Source organism: Tachyglossus aculeatus, chromosome 8 (genome assembly GCF_015852505.1).
Source record: "Tachyglossus aculeatus isolate mTacAcu1 chromosome 8, mTacAcu1.pri, whole genome shotgun sequence".
NCBI lineage: Eukaryota > Metazoa > Chordata > Mammalia > Monotremata > Tachyglossidae > Tachyglossus > Tachyglossus aculeatus.
Genome location: NC_052073.1, coordinates 7,530,978 through 7,556,410, shown reverse-complemented (window position 1 = coordinate 7,556,410; position 25,433 = coordinate 7,530,978). Strand labels below are relative to the sequence as shown.

At 43.6% G+C, this 25,433-nt stretch overlaps 1 protein-coding gene across 3 annotated transcripts in view; it reads right to left on the bottom strand.

Moving 5' to 3' along the window:
* EYA2 (EYA transcriptional coactivator and phosphatase 2) overlaps positions 1-25,433 on the bottom strand; it is a 193,525-nt gene that overhangs the window by 70,392 nt on the left and 97,700 nt on the right. For all 3 annotated transcript variants that reach the window (XM_038750190.1, XM_038750191.1, XM_038750192.1), the window contains one exon: positions 1,102-1,169. In XM_038750190.1, coding sequence (XP_038606118.1) covers positions 1,102-1,169 — 68 coding nt within the window. The remainder of the gene's footprint in view (positions 1-1,101; positions 1,170-25,433) is intronic.

Here is a 25,433-nt window from a genome sequence, read left to right as displayed (position 1 = left end):
CTTTGACTGTGAGCCACTTGTGGGACAAGGACCATGTTTGATGTTATTATTTTCAATTCCCACATTTAGCACAATGCTTGGCACATAATAAGCCCTTAAGAAACACCACAATTATTATTGTTAGCCTTCTCTCCAGCAGTTTCTTTTAGTGGGGGGCACTCATTTTTACAGAGACTAGAGCTTGAAGTTGCAGGCCTTCTTTTCGGGAGGTGAGACCTTGGGGGTAGAGAGACAGAGATAGAGAAGCAGCGTGGCTTAGTGGAAAGAGCATGGTCTTGGGAGTCAGAGGTCATGGGTTCCAATCCCAGCTCCGTCACTTGTCAGCTGTGTGAATTTGGGCAAGTCACTTAACTTCTCTGTGCCTCAGTTACCTCATCTGTAAAATCATGATTAAAAGTGTGAGCCCCATGTGGGACAGCCTGATTACCCTGTATCTACTCCAGTACTTAGAACACTGCTTGACACATAGTAAGTACTTAAATACCATAATAATTAAATACCATAATAATAAGATAGAGAGTGAGGAGATACAGGGAACAAGAGGGAATGGAAAACAGGGAAGAGCAAGAGGAAGACACGGGAAGGGAGCGAGGGAAAGAGACAAACGGGTAGAAGGGGAGGATATTGGGTGGTGGTGGTCGGGGGTGGATGATGAATGGCAGAACCTAATCCAGATTTTTGCTCTTTCCATTCTGGACTCCATCGCCTCTTCTATCACTAGCATGAAGCAGAGGTTTGAAGCAAAGGGACACATGACCAGGGTCTCAGCTCTGAGTAGCTTTTTCAGTGCAACTGCTTAGATTGCTGTACTAATACATCATTTAGTGCTATAAACAGCCCCCCTCCTCACCAAACTGTGCCTTACTTTCAGGGTAAGAAGGTATTAGTACAATGATAGAGCCCAGTATTTTTATTTTAACAAGGACGACAGAGTCTCCTAGTCTGAACACAGCACCCCACACTCACACATGATGCATTCAAACACCAACCAATGCTGTAATTTCTCTGACTTTGAGGAAATTTGGAAATAAGATGGTTGAGAGGGCCGAGGAGGACAAGAAGGGACCTGCAAAATAGCTTAGTGGCTAAATGGTACTCTACCTGATGGACAGAGACAAATCCCCCTGAGTTGGTCATGCCATTTGTTCCTTGGTAAATTCCTGATGCACCTGCAGAAAAAGGTAATGGGCAGAAATATCAGCAGGAGGAAACATGAAGCACTAATAAATACCACTGATTGACTGGGTGTCACTAATGGTCTTTAGCAAAAGATGATGGGAAGAATGGTAAAATACACCATAAATTCACCAGAATACATCAATGGGAACCCCAAAGATTTACCTGCCCAGCGCCCCCCTCCTCGAAAAAAAAACCACATTGTTGTTTCAACTTTTCTGAACTCTTCTTCCAAAAATAAAATAAAAAGCCCAAGTTGAATACATTACAAAATGGTGAAGACCCGCTTCTAAACAGACAAAAACTCCTCACCCTTGGCTTCAAGGCTGTCCATCACCTCACCCCCTCCTAACTCACCTCCCTTCTCTCCTTCTACAGCCCAGCCCACACCCTCCGCTCCTCTGCCGCTAATCTCCTCACTGTGCCTCGTTCTGGCCTGTCCCGCCGTCGACCCCCGGCCCACGTCCTCCCCCTGGCCCGGAATGGCCTCCCTCCGCACATCCACCAAACTAGCTCTCTTCCTCCCTTCAAAGCCCTACTGAGAGCTCACCTCCTCCAGGAGGCCTTCCCAGACTGAGCCCCCTCCTTCCTCTCCCTCTCCTCCCCCTCCTCATCCCCCCCACCTTACCTCCTTCCCCTCCCCACAGCACCTATATATATATATATGTTTGTGCATATTTATTACTCTATTTTATTTGTACATATTTATTCTATTTATTTTATTTTGTTAATATGTTTTGTTCTCTGTTTCCCCCTTCTAGACTGTAAGCCCACTGTTGGGTAGGGACCGTCTCTATATGTTGCCAACTTGTACTTCCCAAGCGCTTAGTACAATGCTCTGCACACAGTAAGCGCTCAATAAATAGGATTGAATGAATGAATGAATGAATGAATAATACGAGAACTGGAATATCAGGAGTTCAAGAGAATTTTAACCCGACCATTAAACCTAGGCAAATAAAAGTCCAGACGAGAGGTGAGAAGAAAACAGAACAGGCCACAGCTGGGAAAAGGAAGACACCAACAGCTGGATGACTTATCTCACTTTGGTGGATATTTTTCAAGACACGTGAGATGATTGGGCACCAAAATGGAAATTTGGGGATACCAAAACAGGGTTTGTAAGTCGTCGGTCCAAGTCAAGACCAGCTATTGCCATGGCAATTCAGCCTTTCCATCTCCCCTCTTTCTAGGTCAGGAGACCAATTAGACTGACCACAAGACAAACCCTCTCCACCCATTTCTTCTCCATCCTCTGTGACCTCGCTACCATCCCGTTGGATTCTCCTGTCTGATGAACTCTTTGGGACTGCTCAGCCAAAGCCTGGAAACAAATAACCCTCAGTGTCTTTCACTTGGTGTCCTCTCTCCAAAAGATCTTCTTGTTTGTTTTTATTTTAAGACCCCAGATTAGCTGGGGAATCGACAGCTGAACAAACTTCAGCTCGCCAAGTGGAGTCACAAAGCACACGCAGTGAGAAATAAATCTCATGCCAAAGAGAAGACGAGGTAGTGGGAGTTTAGAGCTCCAGAACTAATTGGCCACCACATGTAGCCTTTAAAACATTCTGTAAAGGATTGATTGCCCAAGCCGCTGCTGCCCACGGCCTCTTCTCGAATGCCACAGTTTGTCGCTTCCTTCGTCTGCATTGTTCTCAACCCGTCTCCAAACAGCCGTCAAGTGACGGTCTCGCGGATTTACTTATGAGAGGAAACATCGGCAACGCTGTGTTTTCTCAGGTTCCAAATAAAAGTATTTCTCTCCTGGGATCTTAATGCCCAACTTGGAGTCCCTTCTCTCCAACTAGGCCGGAGCCAGCAAAGGAAAGCGAGCATTTGAACGGTTAGGCCCCGCTGGCCGATGCGGTCCTTCTTCTTCCCGGCAGCCTCTCTGTTCCTGAACCATGTCCTCTCGTAAGCTTCAAGCACCAGTACTCTGTGTACGAGCTCCGAAGTGTTCCTGAAATCCTGCCTAAAGTTCTGGAAGCGTTTCTCTACCCTGGCCCTTCAGTGTCTCCCTCTTGTTTTTAATCAGCTTCCCCTTCGCAAACAATTTAACAAATCTAATACTAAACAGGCTCGGTAGATGCCTACGGAAGGCTTTTCTGAGCAGAAGAGAAGTATTACGACCCCACTGCTTACAGGCAAATGCTAACAACTTTCAGAGGACACAAACCACTCTTGTACGCCGAAGCTGAAACCTATACGGATGGGAATTTTTGATCCTGCTTCACTGTCAATTTGAAAAGATCCATCATCTTTTATTGAAGCTGTTGGGGGGAAGCCACCCCTTCTCTCTTTCTTCACCCCACCCCCGCCGCACTCACGCACACTCCCGGGGGTGCACTCGGGATGTAAACTGTGAAGAGAACACGTTTATTGCTAGGACGATTGCTCATGATACCGTGTCTTCCTGTTTTCCAAACGATTAGAGATAATTACATAAAAGGCAGAAAGGCGGCAATATTGGAATGACCTTGCAGTGAACTCTGGACCAGCTGTGCAATCAAAGGGACAACTTCACAACCGCCTATCAAATTCAAGACCAGATTCTACATGGTGGATTAAACAACTTGAAAATACCTATAAAAGGAGCAGCAGAAGAAAAGGAAGAAAAGAAAAGCTTGGAAGAGTTAATGCCCCTTTCTGGGAATCCCTGCTAAAAGTTTCTTGCAAAGAAATGTGCCCCAACAGGGCCCCTCTGCTAGAATTATAGAATTTTCTTTCTTTTTTTGTGGGGGGGGACTTCTCTTTGTAAACACTCAAGAGAGATGGTGACTGAGTCAAGGATTAGGGGAGGAAAGCAAGTTGGAGAAGTATTTTCTAATCCCCTCAGAACTGCCCCTCTTTAGCATTAGTGATGGCTGGGTTGACTATCAAACCATCTATGGCATTTGCTGAGTGCTTACTGGGGGTAGGGCACTGTACTAAGCACTTGGGAGAGTGGTAGACACATTCCCTGCACATAAGAAGGACAGAGGAAGGATCTAATATTTTCCATCATTCCCCTCTCAGATAACTCAATACCAATAGTGATTTTCTAAGACCTGCCCTCAGACAGGCCATTGTGAGATCTACTCCCATGAGACCGGAATTTTATACTCCCCCTTCCTTCAGGTACAATGCCTACTTTCTCTTGATCAGTTGGACTGCTATTTAACTTTTATCCAAAATCTGGGAGCAGAAACATTTTAATGGTGACGAACGGAAAATCAGATCTCCTAAAATGTGGGCTCATTTTCTGGAAGAAGCCGGCAGAGAGGTTAACTCACTGATGTAGCAGCAGAAATTGTAGTAAAATTTATTGAGTGCCCGCTTGGTGCGGTGCATTGTACTAGGTGCTTGGAAGTACAGAATAAAGGGTGATACCACCTATACTCCAAAAAAAGAGACAGATGGGAAATATATACAACTACCCAGGGACAACCTATCCCTACTGAGAGGTCACCTCCTCCAGGAGGCCTTCCCAGACTGAGCCCCCTTCTTCCTCTTCCCCTACTCCCCCCCAACCCCCCGCCTTATCTCCTTCCCCTCCCCACAGCACCTGTATATATGTATATATGTTTGTACATATTTATTACTCTATTTATTTTACTTGTACATGTTTATTCTATTTATTTTATTTGGTTTATATGTTTCATTTTGTTGTCTGTCTCCCCCTTCTAGACTGTGAGCCCGCTGTTGGGTAGGGACCGTCTCTATATGTTGCAAACTTGTACTTCCCAAGCTCTTGGTACAGTGCTCTGCACACAGTAAGCGCTCAATAAATACGATTGAATGAATGAATGAATCACCGTGTAACCTCCCCAGGGCTTAGAACAGTGCTTTGCACTAGTAGGCACTTAATAAATGCCATTAAAAAACCAAAACTACCCACTGGCCTTCTCAGTGACTGGAAAAGTTCCAACCCCTCTGGGCCTAAGTTTCATTCATTCACTCATTCATTCATTCAATCAATCATATTTATTGAGTGCTTACTGTGTGCAGAGCACTGTACTAAGAGCTTGGGTAGTACAAGTTGGCAACATATAGAGATGGTCCCTACCCAACAACAGGCTCACAGTCTAGAAGGGGGAGACAGACAACAAAGCAAAACATGTAGACAGGTGTCAAAACTGTGGGAATAAATAGAATTACAGCTATAAACACATCATTAACAAAAAAAGTAGTAAATATGTACAAGTAAAATAAATAGAGTAATAAATCTGTATAAATTTATCTGCAAAGTGGAGATATAGCAAATTGTGAGCCCTGGGTGGGACAGAGCCAGTGCCCAATCTGATATATATGTGTCTTCCCCAGCACTTAGCACATAGTAAGTACCCTATAATATCCTGTTCATTCCCCTACCTGTAATTCATTTGTATGTTTCTCTTCCCCATTAGAATTTAAGGTCACTGAAGGCAGGGATCATGTCTACTTACTTTGTTATATTCACCCAGCACTTAGAAGTGTGCTCTACACATAATAGGTGTTCACTATTCTTTTTTGTTATCATTTTGTCGTTTTACTAATGGTATTTGTTAAGCACTTACTATGTGCCTGGCACTATACTAAGCTCTGGGGTAGATACAAGCTAATCAGGTTGGGCACGGTCCATGTTCCACATAGAGCTCAGAGTCTTAATCACCATTTTACAGATGAGGTAACTGAGGCACAGAAAAGTTAAGTGACTTGCCTGAGGTCACACAGCAGACAACTGGCTGAGCCAGGCTTAGATTTGTCGATCGAGGATACGGACTTAAGAAACCCTAAAAATCGATACTGTAGTTTGCAGTCCTCCCTCTGAATGTAGGTGTTTCCATGTTTCTAAAAGAATGTTTTGGCCGTCAATCTTTTATTCCCAGTCTGTTCTTATTGGAATGAAAATGGGATAGTCAAAACAATAGGATGAATGTGTGTGTTCACAGAGCCCAAACTCACTATCTTCACTGGGGACACTGAACATGATGTTTGCCCGATTTTGCATTAGCCCCGCTCAGTTCAGTTCAGTGACAGAAAGTTTCAAACCATCTGGTTTTTCATCTAAACTAAACGACTTTCTGCCTATCTTGCCCAGAAAATGTCTCAAGAGCATCGACTATATCCTTTTCTTTCAAGGTAAAGAACAGGCCTTGAAAGAGGCCTTGAGAGGAGCAGCGTGGCATAGTGGATAGAGCATGGGCCCGAGTCAGAAGGACCTGGGTTCTAATCCCAGCTCTGCCACTTGTCTGTTGAGTGACCTTGGACAAGTCACTTCACTTCTCTGTGCCTCAGTTACCTCATCTGTAAATGGGATTAAGACTGAGTCCCCTGTGGGCCATGGACTAGGTACAACCCGAGTAACTTGTACCTACCTCAGCACCTAGTACAGTGCTTGGCACAAAGTACATACTAAGTGCTCAACAAATACCACTAAAAAAAACAAAAAATATGGTCTTCAGTGTGTATAGTAGTTTACAATGATCTCTAAACAGTAGACATTCAAGAAATCACTGAATTCAATAGAGCTAAATCTCTCATGAGGCTAGGGATTTTGAAAACATGCCCCGGTCTCACTGGTAGTAGAATTAATAATAATAATGATAATAATAGTAATATTAATATTTCTTAAGCACTTACTACGTGCCAAGCACTAGGTTAGACACAGGATAATCAGGTTTGATAAGGATCCTGACCCACAGGAGGCTCAGAATCTAAATATCAAGCGTGGGTATTTATTGAGTGCTTTCTATGTGCACAGCACTGTACTAAGCACATAGGAGAGTGCAGTACAACAAAGTTGGTAGACACTTTCCCTGCCCACAAGGAGTAGTGTGGACTAGTGGAAAGAACATGAGCCTGGTAGTCCAGGGGACCTGGGTTCTAATCCTGGCTCTGCCACTTGTCTGCTGTGTGACCTTGGGCAAGTCACTTCACTTCCCTGGGCCTTGTTACCTCATCTGTCAAATGGGGATTAAGACTTTGAGCATCATGTAGGACAGGTACTATGCCCAACGTGATTAGCTTTTATGTACCCCAACACTGAGTACGGTATCTGGTACATCATAAGCTTTCAAACAATGTCATTTTTTAAAAACAAAGTTATTATTAATAAATTGTCAATAAGTGAAAAATAATAAAAATAATAAAAAATAAGTTTCTAAGAGTCTAGAGGGAGAAGCAGACAACAGAAATAAATGTTATGGAAATGTACATAAGTGCTGTAGGGCTGAGGGTGGGGTGAATATCAAAGTATTTAAAGGGTACAAATTTAAGTACATAGATGATGCAGAAGGGAGAGGGAGTCGGGGGAAAAAGGGATTTTAATCAGGGATGGCATCTTTTATTAAATTATTTTAATAAGGCTTGAAAAGTGGAGAGAGTGATGGTCCTTACTCTAGCTGCAAATTAGTACCTCAGGACATGATTATCTTATATCTACCTCAGTTTAGTACAGTGCCTAAAAAAACTCCAAAAAATAAAGCACATTTCCTGCCCATAACTAGCTTACAGTCTAGAGAGGAGTGCTTAGAATAGTGCTGCTTTGTCCGGAGTAAGTGCTAAATAAATAATAATAATAATAATAATAGGGAAGCAGCGTGGCTCAGCGGAACAAGCCCGGGCTATGGATTCAGAGGTCATGGGTTCAAATCCCGGCTCCGCCACTTGTCAGTTGTGTGACTTTGGGCAAGTCACAACTTCTTGGTGCCTCAGTTACTTCATCTGTAAAATGGGGATGAAGACTGTGAGCCTCACGTGGGACACCCTGATCACCTTGTAACCTCCCCAGTGCTTAGAACAGTGCTTGGCACATAGTAAGCGCTTAATAAATGCCATTATTATTATTATTAATGATAATTATGGTATTTGTTAAGCACTTACTTTGTGCCAGGCACTATACTAGGCTCTGGAGTGGATCTGAGCAACTCGGGTTGGACACAGACCCTATCCCATGTGGGGCTCACAGTTTCAATCCTCATTATACAGATGAGGTAACTAAGGCGCTGAGAGTAATAATAATAATTATTATGGTATTTGTTAAGCACTTACTATGTGCCAAGCACTATTCTAAGTGCTGGGGTAGATACAAGGTAATCAGGTTGCCCCACGCGGGGTTTACAGTCTTAATCCCCATTTTACAGATGAGGTAACAGGCACAGAGTTGTGAAGCGACTCACCCAAGGTCACACAGTAGACAAGTGGCCGAGCCGGGATTAGAACCCATGACCTTCTGACTCCTAGGCCTATGCTACACCATCCTGCTTCACACTCTATATAAGAATAAATAAGACTAAATAATAAATGCTATTACTGCTAGAGAAGGTATTAGAGGAGAGTCATTCCACGGGGCAGGGATTATTAAGTGTCCTAACTGAGTTTTGAGGACCAGAACTCAGCGGGCAACCCGGAAAAGGTCCCAGCATTGGGATCCAGAGTGTTTTAAGACCATCACCTTTAAATCAGAAACACTGGACAGCAGGTCCCCTTGCATCTTCACCATATGGAGTACAGTACACATCTGCGTTCAATCACATCAGTTGCCAAATGTCACAATAGCCTCATTCACAGGTAGCTTAAAGAACATTGAACTAGTAATAAAACAATCCGAATTTCTGAGGAAGTCATTTCAGATACACTACCCTGTGAATGTTTCTCTGCCTTAACCTAAGGGCATTCATTCTTTTTTGGGGAGGCGAAGGACAGAAAGTGGGGAGGGGTGTGTGTGTGTGGGGGGGGGGGTTGTGTGTGTGTGTGTGTGTGTGTGCCTGCGCGAGCGCCCGCATGCGTGCTTTTTGGGGCAGGGTGGGGGAAGAGAATCCACATGCCCTTAAACTAAGCATATTAGGGAATTCTTTCAAAGAACATTTATGAAGCTCATGTGTCTTGTTCCACATGGCAAATGGATTCCACTTTGATTTTACTAAGAGAAAGGAGTATTTGAGGTCTCAAAATGGAATTGAAACCAGTTTGTGTTTTTTTTAATAGAATTTATTAAGGGCTTACTACGTGCCAGGCACTGTACTAAGCACTGGGGTAGATACATACTAATCAGGTGGGACACAGTCTATATCCCACATGGGGCTTATTCCTCATTTTACAGATGTGGTAACTGAAGCACAGGAGAAATTAAGTGACTAGGCCAAGGTCACAGAGCAGACAAGCTGCGGAGCTGAAATTAGAAGCCGGGTCATTTTGACACCCAAGCCCTTGCTCTTTCCACTACACCACATTCCCAGTTGTGATAGGAGTACTGTGAGAAGCAGCATGGTAGAGTGGATAGAGCATGGGCCTGGGAGTTGGAAGGTCATGGGTTCTAATCCCAGCTCTGCCACTCATCCACTGTGTGATCTTGGGCAAGTCACTTAACTTCTCTGGGCCTCAGTTACCTCAACTGTCAAATGGGGATTGAGACTGTGGACCCCACATGGGACAGGGACTGTGTCCAACTCGATTTCCTTATATCCACTCCATTGATTAATACATTGCCTGTCACATAGCAAGCACTTTTTAACAAATATCACAATTATTATCCGGCAAGAGGAAGGCCAACAAGCTGAAATCTCCAAACCAAAGGATCCAAAAACTTTAAGCACTTGCATAGGAGAAATAGTGAACATGAGATTCTAGGTTGAATTCAATAGTTTTTGCCTTGGGTCATCTTTCCTCAACAACAGTTTCTAGGGAGGAGAGCAATGAGCATACACTGAAATTGTTGAAAACAGACTATCTACCCTAAATTAATTATTGTTTTGTTGATGTCACCATCAGATGCAATTCCTCAGGGCCCCTGCTTCAAAGACAATTTGATTTGAGACGAAGGAATAATCTTTCCAAAACAGGACGGCTCTGGATGAGAAAGTTAAAACTTCCAATTTAAGAGTGTTTAGGTCACCGACAAGCAATTTATTTTAAATTTATTCTAGGGCCTGGGAGTTAGGGGACCTTGGTCGGGGGGTCTAATCTCAGCTCCACCTCTTCCCTGCTGCATGTCTTTGAATAAGTCACTTAGCTTCTCAGTGCCTCAACTGCCTCATCTGTGAAATAGGGATTACATACCTGTTCTTCCTCCTAATTAGACTGTAAACCCCACGTAGGACAGGGACTGTGTCTGACCTCATCCATCAGTGGTATTCATTGAGTGTTTACTATAGTCAGAGTACCGTACGATGAAACAAAGTTGGTAGAATTGATCCCTATCCATGAGGAGTTTAGGGGGAGAGACGTATCAAAATAGGCTACTGATAGGGGAAACAGAGTGCAAGGATATTTGTATAAGTGCTGTGGTTTTGGGGTGAGTATCAAAGTACTCAATGGGTTTGCAATCTAGTACAGAGTCAGCTAAAGGGGGAAGGTAGAGGTGGAAATTATGGTTTAGTTAAGGAAGGGCTCTTACCTTCTATTTACCTCAGTGCTTAGTACAGTAGAGAAGCAGCATGGCATTGAGGAAAGGGCATGGGCATAGTGGAAAGAAATGGTCTTAACTGAGTCAGAGGATGTGGGTTCTAATCCCTGCTCTGCCACTTGTCTGCTGTGTGACTTTGGGCAAGCCACTTAACTTCTCCGTTTCTCACATCTGTAAAATGGGGATTAAGACTGTAAGCCCCACAACCTGATGACCTTGTATCCACCCCAGTACTTAGAACAGTGCTTGGCACATAGGAAGCGCTTAACAAATAGCAAAATTACCACCATCATTACTAACAATGCCAACTTTCCAAATCCCTTCATAATGTATGGCAAATCCACATTTGTTTCATGCTACCACCTCAAGTTTGGACTATGAAAAAATTAAAATCTAGGTCTGTACTTTTTTTTGTATTTGTTAAGCACTTACTTTGTGCCAGACACTGTTCTAAACACTGGGCTAGTTAGAAAGTAATCAGGTTGTACACATTTCATGTCCCACAAGGGGCTCACAGTCTTAATCCGTATTTTACAGATGAGCTAAATGAGGCCCAGAGAAGTGATGTGACTTGACCAAGGTCACCCAGCAGTCAAGTGGCAGAGCCGGAATTGGAACCCAGGTCCTTCTGACTCCCAGGCTCGTGCTCTGTCCATTAGGCCACACTGCTTCTCATTTCTGTATTCATTCAATCATATTTATTGAGCGCTTACTGTGTGCAGAGCACTGTACTAAGCACTTAGGAAGTACAAGTTGGCAACATACAGAGTCGGTCCCTACTCAACAGTGGGCTCACAGACTAGAAGATCAATAGTCCTATAGGGCATTTGTGCCTAAAAATAAATTGATAAATACTAACCTCAGATAAGGACAGGACAGTCACATTATGGACACCGGCCAATGAGAAATGTCTGATTTTGATAAACACGGAAGGAGGTCCATGCCAGGAAAAACAGGTAGAGTCCAACAGCTCCATTAATGCAGTACCCCCACAAGAGAACAAACTAACTGAAACACACGCACTAATTGCAAGAATCTCTCACCCACCGGTGGGCCTTTGGCAACTATCAGTCACTTTGGCCCTACATGGATGGCTTGAGAAAGCCTCGACGAACGTCAGAAGCTCAAGGAACAGAAGAAATAAAAGCAACCAGATGTAGCTGCAGAACTGAAAGTCTTAACTGTCTAAAAACGAAGAAAAAAAAAAGGATTGAGAAAACCAACCCTGAGCTTTCCACTTCCTTGTATCTTATCCTTTGCCCTCCAAAACAAACTAACCAACCCACCCTGGGGTCTCAAAGACTATGAAATCTTGTCCAATTTAAGCAGGGCCAAGAGGCTTCTAGTGACTGTAGAAGTTAGAGGGGGGAGAGAAACGGAAAGGAAATTCATTGAGTTTGCAGTTCTTCTCTCAGAGGATCAGGCATCACGGGTCTGGCTTGGGCTAGCTTGGACAGATTGTGAAAGAGAACCCTCATGGGTTTATCATGGCATTTTGGCTCAACAGTTAGGAAAGTCAGACTGCCCATGACCAAACAGGAGTTGTTTTCATGTGGGGATGGAGGGAGAAGGAGGGAAGAGAAGAAGGGGAGGGAGAGGGAAAAGGAGGAGGAGAAACAGGAGGAGGGAGAACAAGAAAGAAGGAGGAAGAGCGGGGAGAAGAAGAAGGGAGGAGGAGGGAGGACAAACAATCTGGAGATTTCATTTACTGTGTGTATATGTGTGGGGGGTGGAATGGGGGGTGGAGGTGACCGTTTGAATAATTTAGTGCTAAGGATGTTGAGGAAACCTTCCAGTGCTCACCACGATGTTGAGGAAACCTTTCAGTGCTCGCCTACTGGGATACTGGGAGCCCATAATGCTCCCCCACTAAGATACTGGGAACCTGCAAAGCTCGTTGCAGGCAGAAAATGTGTCTGATTATTGTTCTATTGTACTCTCCCAAGCGCTTAATACAGTGCTCTGCTCACAGTAAGCGCTCAATAAATACGATTGATAAAAACAAAGTGCTCCCCCACTGGGATACTGGTTCCATCTCTTATAATAGTAATGATGACATTTGTTAAGCGCTTACTATGTGCAAAGCACTGTTCTAACCGTTGGGGAGGATACAAGGTGATCAGATTGTCCCACGTGGGGCTCACAGTCTAAATCCCCATTTTACAGATGAGGGAACTGAGGCACAGAGAAGTTAAGTGACTTGCCCAAAGTCACACAGCTGACAAGCGGCAGAGCCAGGATGTGAACCCATGACCTCTGACTCCCAAGCCCGTGCTCTTTCCACTGAGCCACGCTTATCTCTTTCTAGTTCCAAGGAGTTCAAAAAAGCTTCGGTGGCAAATCTAATGGCCCTGGGTTCTAATCCCGGCTCCTCCACTTGTCTGTGATGTGACCTTGGGCAAATCACTTCACTTCTCTGGCCCTCAGGTACTTCATCTGTAAAACGCGGTTTAAGACTGTCCCTAACCTGATTACCTTGTATCTACCGTAGCGCTGAGAAAAGTGCTTGGTATGTAGTAAGAGCTAAACAAATACCATAATTATTATTAATGGCTTTAACTACTCCCTTGATGGCAATGGCTTCCTCGGTTCTACAAAGTTGGCCTCCCTGACTGACATCAGCAGAGGAAGCAGAAATAGGGATTGGAAGTGAACTGTTAACCATTCCGTCTACGGCTTGTTTAGCCACTGGCTCCCAGAGGAGGAGAGGATCCAGGGTGCTTGGGACATTGAGTGGAAGTGGGAGGGGAGGTCAAGAGCCTTGAATGGCCCGTTCCCGATCTATTCTAGGAATCCCCAAACCTCGAAGCCCCATCCGGAATGGGGGCGTCAGCGGAAGTGGAGGATGGATGAAGACTGAGTTGGAGGCAGAGGCGCAGGTGGACTGGGGGCTTCCACAGGAAGCCTGATTTTGTCAATCCCGGGAGATGTTTCGGTCACCACCTGCCCAGAAGCTAATTGGGGACAGGAAGTGACTCATGAAGGATGGAGCTAATTGAACAGTGACGCTGGTTCTGCTGAATGGAACTCACTCCTTCAGCCTATCAAATCCTGAAGCTAGAAACAAGCGTTTCTTTTCTATATGACTGACTGAATGAATGAATAACAAGGCCAGATTCCTTTTGTTTTAAATGTCATCAATCGTATTTATTGGGCGCTTACTATGTGCAGAGCACTGTACTAAGCGCTTGGGAAGTACAAATTGGCAACATATAGAGACAGTCCCTATCCAACAGTGGGCTCACAGTCTAAATAGTTTTTGTTAAGCACTTACTACATAACAAACACTGTGCTAAGCACTGGGACAGATACAAGCTAATCAGGTTAGACATAGTCTACGTCCCACATGGGGCTCACAGTCTCATTCCCCATTTTACAGATGAGGTAACTGAGGGACGGAGAGGTGAAGCGACTACTTGCCCAAGGTCACACAGCAGACTAGTGGTAGAGTCAGGATTAGAACCCATGACCTTCTGACTCCCAGGACCGTGCTCTTTCTACTAAGGCCACACTGCTTCCCAACAGCCTGGAAACCCCATCAAATGAACTGAAATAAGCCAGAAGGGCCTTTCTTAATTCCCAACTCGTTCTGACAGCCTTGAGGATTTATTTCACGCAATGCTGGATTTGGTCCCTTATTTCATCCCCCACAGGGAGCAATGCATATACACTTAAATTCTCAGTTCCCTCAGGAAGTAAGAGTATCTGGTAATCATTCGATGGTATTTTTTGAGTGCTTGCTCAATCAATCCATCATATTCATTGAGTGCAAAGCCCTGTTCTAAGCACTTGGGAAAGTACAATATAACAGAGTTGGTAGACTTGTTCCCTGCCCACAGTGAGCTTACAATCTAGAGGGGGAGGCAGACATTAAAATAAATAAATGACAGATGTGGACATAAGTTCTGGGGCGGTGGGGACTAAGGGAAGGGGCAATGAAGGGGCAAAGCCACCTGCAAGGGCTGTGCAGAAGGAAGTGGGAGAAGAGGAAATGACAGTTTAGTCAGGGAGGGCATATTGGAGGAAATGTACTTCTAATAAGGTTTTAATGAGGCTTACTGTGTGCAGAGCAATGTGCTAAGCCCTTAGGAGACTACAACAGGGTAAGTAGGTATGATCCCTGCCCTCAACGAGCTTACAGTCCAGTGGGAGAGAAAAAAATTAAAATTAAATTTAAAATTGAAATAAATTACAGGTAGTGAAAGCAACTGAGTACAAGTACATGCATGTAAGTGCAGGGGACGGGGAGGATAAGGTTGGAACGTTAATTCATTCTGTCATATTTATTAAGTGCTTACTGTGTGCAGAGCACTATACTAAGCATTTGGGAAAGTACAATACAACAATAAAGTGACATTCCCTGCCCACAACGTGAGGATTCATTCATTCAATCGTATTTATTGAGCACTTACTGTGTGCAGAGCACTGTACTAAGCTCTTGGGAAGTACAAGTTGGCAGCATATAGAGACAGTCCCTACCCAACAACGGGCTCACAGTCTAGAAGGGGGAGACAGACAACAAAACAAAACGTGGACAGGTGTCAAGTCATCAGAATAAATGAAAATAAACCTAGATGCACATTATTAACAAAATGAATAGAATAGTAAATATGTACAAGTAAAATAAATAATCTGTACAAACATATATACAGGTGCTGTGGGGAGGGGAAGGAGGTAGGGCGGGGGGAAGGGGAGGAGGAGAGGAGAGGAGGAGGACTCCATTGTAAAGGTGACACAAGAGGTCAGGAAAATATGGTGGGGAGATGAGAGATCAATCAAGGAAGGCTTTCTGGAGGAAGCCTTTGAAGATGGGGAGAGAGGTCATCTATTGTTTATACAGGTGGAGGGGATTTCCAGACAGGAGGAGACAGTGAGCCAGGGATGGACAGCGACAGAGCGCCAAATGGCAAATAAGTTGGTGTTGGTGATTGAAAATTTACTCCACCACAGATTGCCAAAATGGTAATAATGATAATTACGGAATTTGTTAAGCCCTCACTGTGTACCAGACACTGTACTAAGCACTGGGGTAGAAACAAGATAATCGTGTTGGACACAGTCCCTGTCCCACATGGGGCTTCCAATCTCAATCACCATTTCCCAGATGAGAGAACTGAGGCACAGAGAAGCTAAGTGACTTGCTCAAGGACACACAGCAGACAAGTGGCGGAGCCAGGATCAGAACTCATGACTTTCTGACTCCCAGGCCTGTGCTCAATCCACTAGGCCATGACGCTTCTACGAAGTCAGTGAATACAGTAGACCGAACATCTGGTTTCTGACTGGAATGACCATCCAGAAAGGTTCTTTACAGTCTTTGGTCTTAAGTTTCCTGGCAGTAAATATTACCTTCCCCAAATTGTTACTTTTTAAGATAGAGAGGTCAAGTGCGCACCAAAATGACCTCCCACAAGCAATACTCCAGTGCCTTGTCGGCTTCCAAATCCAACAACATCTGCCAGCATTTACTGGGCAGAGACCCTCATAAAACGTTACATGGTTGTCAGTCGGAGGCGCTTCTATTGGACTTTAGTCTGCTCCGGGAGAACGAAAACTCAGCCAGGGCTCAGCACAGTGTCACTTCCAACTGTTTGCCATTAGGCAGCAGGGCTCCATTTCCAGAGCAGTGATTCCCACTGGTCTTCCCAATGGGCATCCAGAAGGGTGGCAATTCCGGACAGTAACTCACCCCGAAACAGACCGCTTCCCTTCAAGCCGTCCCCTCTTCTGGAGATCAAAGCCTCTCCCACCCCCCGTGGCTCCTTGGCAGTATGGATACATAATTCATTACTTGCTCTGCATACTTTTCATGCTCCTATAAGGTTTGATGAACAGAACAGCTGCAATAGCTTGGCCTTTATCTCTCTTTTCCCTTGGACCTCGCTCCCAAGCTACAGAGCGTGTACTATTCGGAGCGTTCAAAAATCCCCAGAGAGCCCGCCGATTGTCGCTTTCCAGGCTGTTCCAATCACTCAGGATGCACGGAGTATGAATGATCCAGTCGATGGGGGCTGGGATGTTTACAAACCCGATTTTTCGGCAGATCCAGCCTCTCTCCAGTTCTGAAAACATACTGAGTGCCTTTAGGACTGGTAATTTTCTTTTTCATCGCCCCCGTCCCTAAAAATCGCTACTGAACATGGTGTTGTCATCTCTGGTTGGTCAATGGATCATTTATTGAATCTCACAACCATATAAGTTTGACAAATGTCTGCAAAGTTCTACAAATTCTATAAAATGGGGATGAAGACTGTGAACCCCAGCAAGTTCTACGAATTCTATAAAATGGGGATTAAGATTGTGAGGCCCCTGTGGGATCTGGACTGTGTCCCACTTGACTACCTTGAAACTACCCCAATGCTTAGAACACTGACTGGCGCATAGTAAGTTTTTAACAAATACCATTAAAAAGAATCCCGAGTTTTTAACCTAAGGTACATTACATTACCTAAGTAAGGGCATCATAAGGGATATTCACATGAAGAGGTTCTTTGCACACACTTTCATTCAGTCGATCATATTAAATGCTTACTGTGTGCAGATCACTGTACTAAGCGCTGGGGAGAGTATAACACAACAATAACCATATTGCTCTGCTGAGTTTTCTACTTATTAAATGTTTACTAATGTGCTCAGGACTGGAGTAGATACAAAAAGAAATTGGCTATGAAAGAGAGACCCTGTCCCACGATAGAGGAAGGGAGTGGTTGTCTTAATATTAGTTTCAAAACCAAACAATAAAAGAACAACTTTCAAATCTGGCCAGGCCCACTAGATAAATACCTGCTGGTTTTCATTTTTGATTTCTTAATAGATTTTATTATGCTGTACTATTATTGCTGCCGCTGTTACTATTATTTTTATTTGCTGAGTGACAGCTTTTGCGCCACAAGTACTTCACACAAAAAAAATAGGTTATTTGGAAGGGAAAATTTTTTTAGCAAAAATATGTAGTGGAGGGGAGAGGAGGGGAAGACCGAGGAATGATCAGCATTTGGGAACAACTTCTTCTCCAATATATTAATAATTGAAGTTCTTAACTATGTCCGAAACACTATACTAAGGATAGATATGAGTTTATCAGATCAGACACAGACCCTTTCCCTCAAGGGGCTCACAGTTTAAAGAGGAGAGAGAACAGCAATGTAATCCCCACTTTACAGATAAGGAAATGGAGGCAGAGAGAAGTCAAGTGACTTTTCCAAGGTTGCACAGCAGTCAAGTGGCAGAACCAAGACTAAAAGCCAGGTTTCTTTACTCTCAGCTCTTTCCACTAGGCTACTTAACTGCTCTAATCTTGAGCATTCACCCAGGCAAGTTTTGCAAAGGATCATAAACCTGTACAAACTTTGCTATGTACTATGCAATCCAGGTTAAACCTCTCAGGGGGGTGTTTGAAGCAGGAAAAGAGAGAGTCCAGAAATCTAAAAAGCCTCAAAACCATCCCCAGATTGTTGAGGAATTTCAGAATGGCCCCTGCTTCCGTGACTCAGATTCTCTGACCAAGTGCTAGGATAGCTACAAAATAATCAGGTTGCACTCAATTCCTCTCCTCATGGACCTCACAGTTTAAGGGGAAGGGAGAACAGGTATTGAATCCCCAGAGAGAAAACCGAAGCTGAGAGAAGTTAAATGACTTGTCCAAGGTCACACAGGGGGGCAGTGGCAGAGTCAGGATGAGAACCCAGGTCTTCTGAGTCCCAGGCCCATGTTCTTTCCATTAGGTCCTGCCGCTTTTCTATGACTGGCACGGGTAATTCTTCAATGTTCCATTCCATCGGACACCAAAGATCACTTTCGCAAAAGAAAACCTTTCCCCACAGCTGGTGGATATCAAAGGCTACCAGGACTCTCAGACATTCTCATCACCTGACCTTTCTCTCTTTTTTTTTTTGTGGCATTTATTAAGCACTTACTATGTGCCAGGCACTGTACTGAGCACTGGGGTAGATACAAACTCAGCAGATTGGACAAAGATCCTCTCCCACATGGGGCTTAGAGTCTTAATCCCCAGATGAGGTCACTAGGCACAGAGAAGTGAAGTGACTTGCTGAAGATCACACAGCAGACAAGTGGCAGAGCTGTGACTAGAACCCAGATCCTCCGACCCCCAGGCCGGTGCTCTACCCACTAGGCCATGCTGCTTCTCTTTCACGTCTTCCCAGTTATGTCCTCTTTTCCCTCAGGCCTTTGAGGGAGACCTTCACTGCATACACCTTTCAATGAAGAGGTTATCTCTATTTTTCCAAAGTCAATTTATCAGGAAGACCAAAAAAAGATTCATAACATGCAGGCATACTATGCCTTGTAAAATACTCTGTACATACTCTTTAGGCACAGGGCTAAGTAAAGAAGCAGTGTGGCTCAGTGGAAAGAGCCCAGGCTTGAGAGTCAGAGGTCATGGGTTCTAATCCCAGCTCCGCCACTTGTCAGCTGTGTGACTTTGGGTAAGTCACTTCACTTCTCTGGACCTCAGTTCCCTCATCTGTAAAATGGGGATGAAGACTGTGAGCCCCACGTGGGACAACCTGATTACCTTATATCCCCTCCAGAGCTTAGAACAGCGCTTGGCACATAGTAAGAGCTTAACAAATACCAACATTGTTATTATTATTATTATTAATAATAATAATAATTATTATTATTAAAAACAGCGCTTGGCATATAGTAAGCATGTAACAAATACCAAAATAATAAGAAGTAAATTTCTGTATTAAGAGCTTGAGAGGAAATAATGGAGTTGCCTTAGCAGTGCCATTAAATAAACCCTAGTGGCAGTAGCAGTGCAAGTACCCCAGGATTCTTCTCTTTGCCAGAATGCCTGCTTCTACGGGGCGTCTTGGCTAAAAAGCCGTTAGGGAATTAGGAAACGTTCATCTGATATCATGAGTTTGCCTGAATAGAGTGCTTCAGAGGGTCAGAAGAAATGACTGGCACAATAACAATATATGTATATATATATATATATATATATATATATATATATATATACATATATATATACATATATTGTTATTGTATATATATTGTATATATATATTGTTATTGTATATATATTGTATATATATATGTTTGTACATATTTATTACTCTATTTATTTATTTTACTTGTACATATCTATTCTATTTATTTTATTTTGTTAGTATGTTTGGTTTTGTCTCCCCCTCTTAGACTGTGAGCCCACTGTTGGGTAGGGACTGTCTCTATATGTTGCCAATTTGTACTTCCCAAGCGCTTAGTACAGTGCTCTGCACACAGTAAGCGCTCAATAAATACAATTGATGATGATGATGATGATAACAATAATGGCACTTATCAAGCACCCACACTGTGCAAAGCTCTAGGCTAGAGTCAAGATTGAGGAGATCCGACAGTGTCCGATCCACTCGGTGCTCACAGTCTTATCCCCAATTTGCAGATGAGGAAACTGAGGCCCAGAGATGCTCACACAATAGGCCAAGGGATGGAGGCTGAGACTAAAACTCATGTCCCCTGATTCCCATGCCCTTTGGACACAATGTATACTTCTACGAGTTTTCCTCTGAGTGGAATTTCCCATGAAGAGGGCAGCTCCAATACAGGAAGGATAGATTCTACTTAGAATTTACTTTTAAAAATCTCTCGTTGCTCAAGATGGTGCAGTTCATACAGCTCAATGAAGGCCTGCTTCCCAACAAACTTTCCTCTTTCCTTTTTTCAACTCTAAGGGAGAAGCAACATGGTCTAGTGAAAAGAACACAGGCCTGAGAGTCAAAAGACCTGGGTTCTAATCCCTGCTTTGCTATTTGTCTGCTGTTGACCTTGGGCAAGTCACTTTACTTCTTTGGGTCCTAGTTCCTCATCTATAAATGAGTTAGACTGTGAGTCCCATGTGGGACAGGGACTGTGTCCACCCTGAGGACAGGTGATAGTCGAGGAAGGATGGAAAGATGTTGGCACTTAGAACAACGCTTGGCACAGAGTAAGTGCTTAAATACCATTTTAAAAAAGCCGTTGACAGCATCTACTTACTACTAAATTGTACTTTACCAAGTGTTTGGTACAACACTCTGCAAACAGTAAGCTCTCAGTAAATATCACGGATTGATTATGACCTCTAGATAGCCCGGGGCCCTTTTTCCAAATGGTTCTTACAGATTTCCAGAGTGCCACAGGTGGGAAACCTTGTTTCTGGACATTTCTCTAGACTGTAAGCTCCTCATGGGCAGGGAACCTGGCTACCAACTCTGTTGAATTGTACCCAAGCACTTAATACAGTGCTCTGTACACAGTAAGCACTCAAATACCACTGTTTGCTGTATTTCATCTGTTCACAGGCAACTCTAGCAATTTTAACCTGATGTCAAGGGAAGATAATATTAAAAATATCTGTAATTTATTCATCTCTGTAATTTATTTATTTACTTATATTAATGTCTGCCTCCTTTACACGGTATGCTCATTGTGGGCAGGGATTTTGTCTGTTGTTATGTTGTACTCTCCCAAGCGTTTAGTACGGTGCTTTGCAAAGAGTAATTGCTCAGTAAATACGATTGAATGAATGCATGAATGAATGAAATAAGATAAGATGGCATTTGTTAGTGTTTACTATGTGTCAAGCACTGTTCTAAGTGCCCCAGTAGCTAGCATGACTCAGTGGAAAGAGCACGGGCTTTGGAGTCAGAGGTCATGGGTTCAAATCCCGGCTCCACCAATTGTCAGCTGTGTGACTTTGGGCAAGTCACTTCACTTCTCTGTGCCTCAGTTCCCTCATCTGTAAAATGAGGATGAAGACTGTGAGCCCCCAGTGGGACAACCTGACCATCTTGTAACCTCCTTAGCGCTTAGAACAGTGTTTTGCACATAGTAAGCCATTATTATTATTACAAGGGAATCAGGCTGGATAGACTCCCTGTCCCACATGAGGCTAACAGCCTAGGTAGGGGGGAAGCTCACATACAACCGAATGTCAAACTCCCACATGCAAACACCATAACCACTAGCTTCTAGGCAATCAGCTGTCTCCCCATTACTTATCCTCACTCCTCTCCCACTAATCTCAGCTCGTACACTTCCCCACTCCAGATAAATCAGAGCTAACTACTAAGTATAAAGGAAGCACTTACTAATGTCACATCTCCTTCAAGAGGCCTTCCCCAATTGACCCCTCTTTTCCCCCCGGCTCCCTCTCCCTTCTGCATCATCTATGCGGTTGGGTCTGTGACTCCTGGGCACTTGATATTCACCCCACCCTCAGCCCCACAGCATTTTTTAATGGTATTTGTTCAGCACTTACTTATGCCAGGCACTATATTAAGCCCTGGGGAAGATACAAGCTAATGAGGTTGGACACAATTCATGTCCTACGCGGAGCTTGTAATCTTAATCCCCATTCTACAGATGAGGTAACTGAGGCACAGAGAAGTGATTTGCCCAAGATCACACAGCAGACAAGTGGTGGACCTGGGATTAGAATCCAGGTTCGTTCCAGGTCTGTGCTCTAACCATTAGGCAAGGCTGCTCCTACGTACTTACGTACATGCCTCTAAACTATATGTTTTAAGTTATGTGTATTAACATCTGCCTCCCCCTGTAAACTCACTGTGGGCAGGGAATGTATCCGCTAACTCTGTTGCACTGTATTCTCCCAAGTGCTTAGTACACACATAGTACATAGTAAGTCTGCACGTAGTAAGTGCTCAATAAATACCATTGATTAACAGAGGCCTAAAGATTACCAGATCTTAGAGGAAGCACTAGGTGAAGGGGATTCTCTAACAACTTGGACAAGAGAAGCAAAGAGCTTCTGCGATGGTGCAGTTTCTGCAATTCCAGAGACTGACTCACAAGAGACCGCTTACACACCTCCTCTAAGAGGCCTTCCCCTACTGAGCCCCCTTTCCTTTTCTCCCACTAACAGACAAATTTATGTGCGTTTGTGTGTGTGTGTGTGTTTTGGTGGGGAGGTGCAATATTTATTCTGCCTATCACTGGTGAATCTAACAAGAGAGGCCAGTACCATCTAAAAAACAGGAAAAAAAAGTCCCGCGTGGCTTAGTGGAAAGAGCACAGGTTTGGGAGTCAGAGGATTTGGGTTCTAATCTCGGCTCTGCTGCTTGTCAGCTGTGTGACCTTGGGAAAGCCACTTAACTTCTCTGTGCCACAGTTACCTCATCTGTAAAATGGGGATTAAGACTGTGAGCCCCATGTGGGACAACCTAATTACCTTGTATTAGCCCAGCACTTAGAACAGTGCTCAGCATATAGTAAGCACTTAAATACCATAATTATTATTATTGTCGATTTTTCTGGTACTTTCAGTAAGCAATGGCTAAAGAAAGACAGTGGAGTTTCCCCCCCCACCCCCCCCCACGTCTCCCACACCTGGAAACCTCACCTCCTTCTTTTCCCCCCTAAGATAAGGACTTTCTTGCCGCCCTAAAATCCCGACCGTGGAGTTCAAACCCCACTGATTTTCCAATGAGTTTTCCTTCAGGAGGTATGGACTGGAATGAAGAGATCTTGGTAAAAATCTGGCAAAGCAGAATGTTAATCCATCTACCTTCAAGCCCTTAATCTCCTGCTGCAGAATGATAAGTAACATAGGGGTCCGTGACTGGACACTTTTTACTTTTTGGCTGCTTTTAAAACAATAAAGTCAATTTAGCACGGTCTGCTTCAATGTTTTGAAATCTTTGCAAGAGATATTGTGTTGCCACGGTGGGTGGAAGGGGGGTGGAGGGACAGGGAGGGGAGAGCAAAGGAGGGAGAAGAGAAGAGGGGACCTTTAATTTATACTGTAAAAAGTGAGATTTGACCCCTCTTGAAGGAGGCCTCTCCTCCCTGAACTTACTAGGGCGTGGAACATGGCTTCGTCGCCACAGTCTTAGACTGAGACTAATGCAAACCAGCTGGGAAGTCGGGGTCTTGTCCTACCTCGTTTTCTAGTGAGGTTTTAATTTTACAAAGCCTCCGGATTGCAGGCCAGTTTTGACTCACACAGTCTCTCCGTTTCCCTCACTGCCCAGACAGCTTGGAGAAATTTTATGCTACAGGATCACATGAATTTATCCAATAATTTTGGTGGAAGGTACCAGGTCTTCTTTTGTAGCGGGTGGGACTTGCTTGATTTACCTAATAACAATAGTATGACATAATAGTAGTAATGATATTTATTAAGCAGCCCTTGCTATACTGTATTAAGTGCTTGGGAAATGGCAAATCAGAAGTTTCTTGCCAACCAAGAGAAGCAGTGCGGCTTAGTGGATAAAGCACGGGCTTGGGAGTCAGAAGGACCTGGGTTCTAATCCTGGCTCTGCCACATGTCTGCTGTGTGATCTTGGGCAAGCCACTTAACTTCTCTGGGCCCCAGTTCCCTCATCTGTAAAATGGGGATTAAGAGTGTGAATCCTTGTGGGACAGGGACGGTGTCCAACTTGATTAGCTTATATCTACCTCAGCACTTACAACCGTGCTCAGCACAAAATAGCACTTAACAAGTACCTTAATTATAATTATTATTAATAATCAAAGGCATCAATTAAGTGTTTACTGTGTGCAGAGCACTGTACTAAGCATCTGGGAGATCTCTGCCTCTCAAGGAGATTACATTCTAGGAGCACAGACAATTATTAAAATTTCAGGAAGGGAAAGCCACAGAATATAATGATATATACCCAAATTGAGTGGGCTGAGTATCAGAGTGCTTAGGGGTTACAGACTTAAGTGCATAGGCGATGCAGAAGGGAGGGAAAACAGGGTGAGAAGAAGAGAGATTAGTCAGGGAAGCCTTCCACAAGGATTTTACACAACAATGGGACAGGCAGACATAAAGATTTTTATAAACAGAATATTCAAAATTTAAAAATGGAATGTCAGCAATAAATGCTACACGTAAGTGCTGAGGATGGTTACAAATAAATACATAAATTCTAGAGATGCCATAGGGTGAAATCCCTGCAGTTAATCCAGGACAACTACTAAAGCACACTGTATTTCCTCAGATGTGCCCTAAGAGGAATGCTGCTAAAATGTCACAGGCACGCAGCACTTTTGATAAACTTTTAGAAGTTTGTCAACTGATTTAAAAAATCTAGCGAAGTACATCCAGTGTTCATAAGAGACTTAGAATGTTTACCAAATTGTGCTTATTTAATAATCAAATAAAATGATAAATTTACAATACTGGATAAAGGGGTTAGCTCAAACTTTAAAACCCTTAAAGGTTTTAGATTTAAGTTTTTACCATTCCTCTACCTTTCATCTATTTGACCCATTTAACCCAAAGCAAATTATTTGATTTACCGCCCTTGAAAATCAAATATCATCACTGAACATTAACATTCTTTCTCAGAACAGAAAAATGTCAATCTCAAGGTCTCTCTCAGGCATAGTTAGAGTTTATCTCTTTTTTTATGGCAGTTATTGAGCGCTTACTATGTTCAAAGCACTGTTCTAAGCACTGGGGAGGTTACATGGTGATCAGGTTGCCCCACGGGGGGATCAGAGTCTTAATCCCCATTTTACAGATGAGGTAACAGGCACAGAGAAGTTAAGTGACTTTCCCAAAGTCACACAGCTGACAATTGGCAGAGATGGCATTTGAACCCATGACCTCTGACTCCAAAGCCCATGCTCTTTCCACTGAACGAGAATACTAATGAATGCATGATTTCCCTTTCATAAGGAACACAAAAATTCCAGTTCATTGCAAGTTCTACTTGTGTAAAATATCAAATATCTGCAAGATTAATGACTCAGTGGCAGGTTATAAGGTGCAAGAAAGCTAAATGTCTGCGAAGAGAAATACAAAATTCCATTTGCCTACAAAATGGTCACCCTGAAGATGACAGTATTACTTGTAGAGTTCATCTACTCTCATGGCTTCATAACTTTAAAAAAAATTTATGGTATT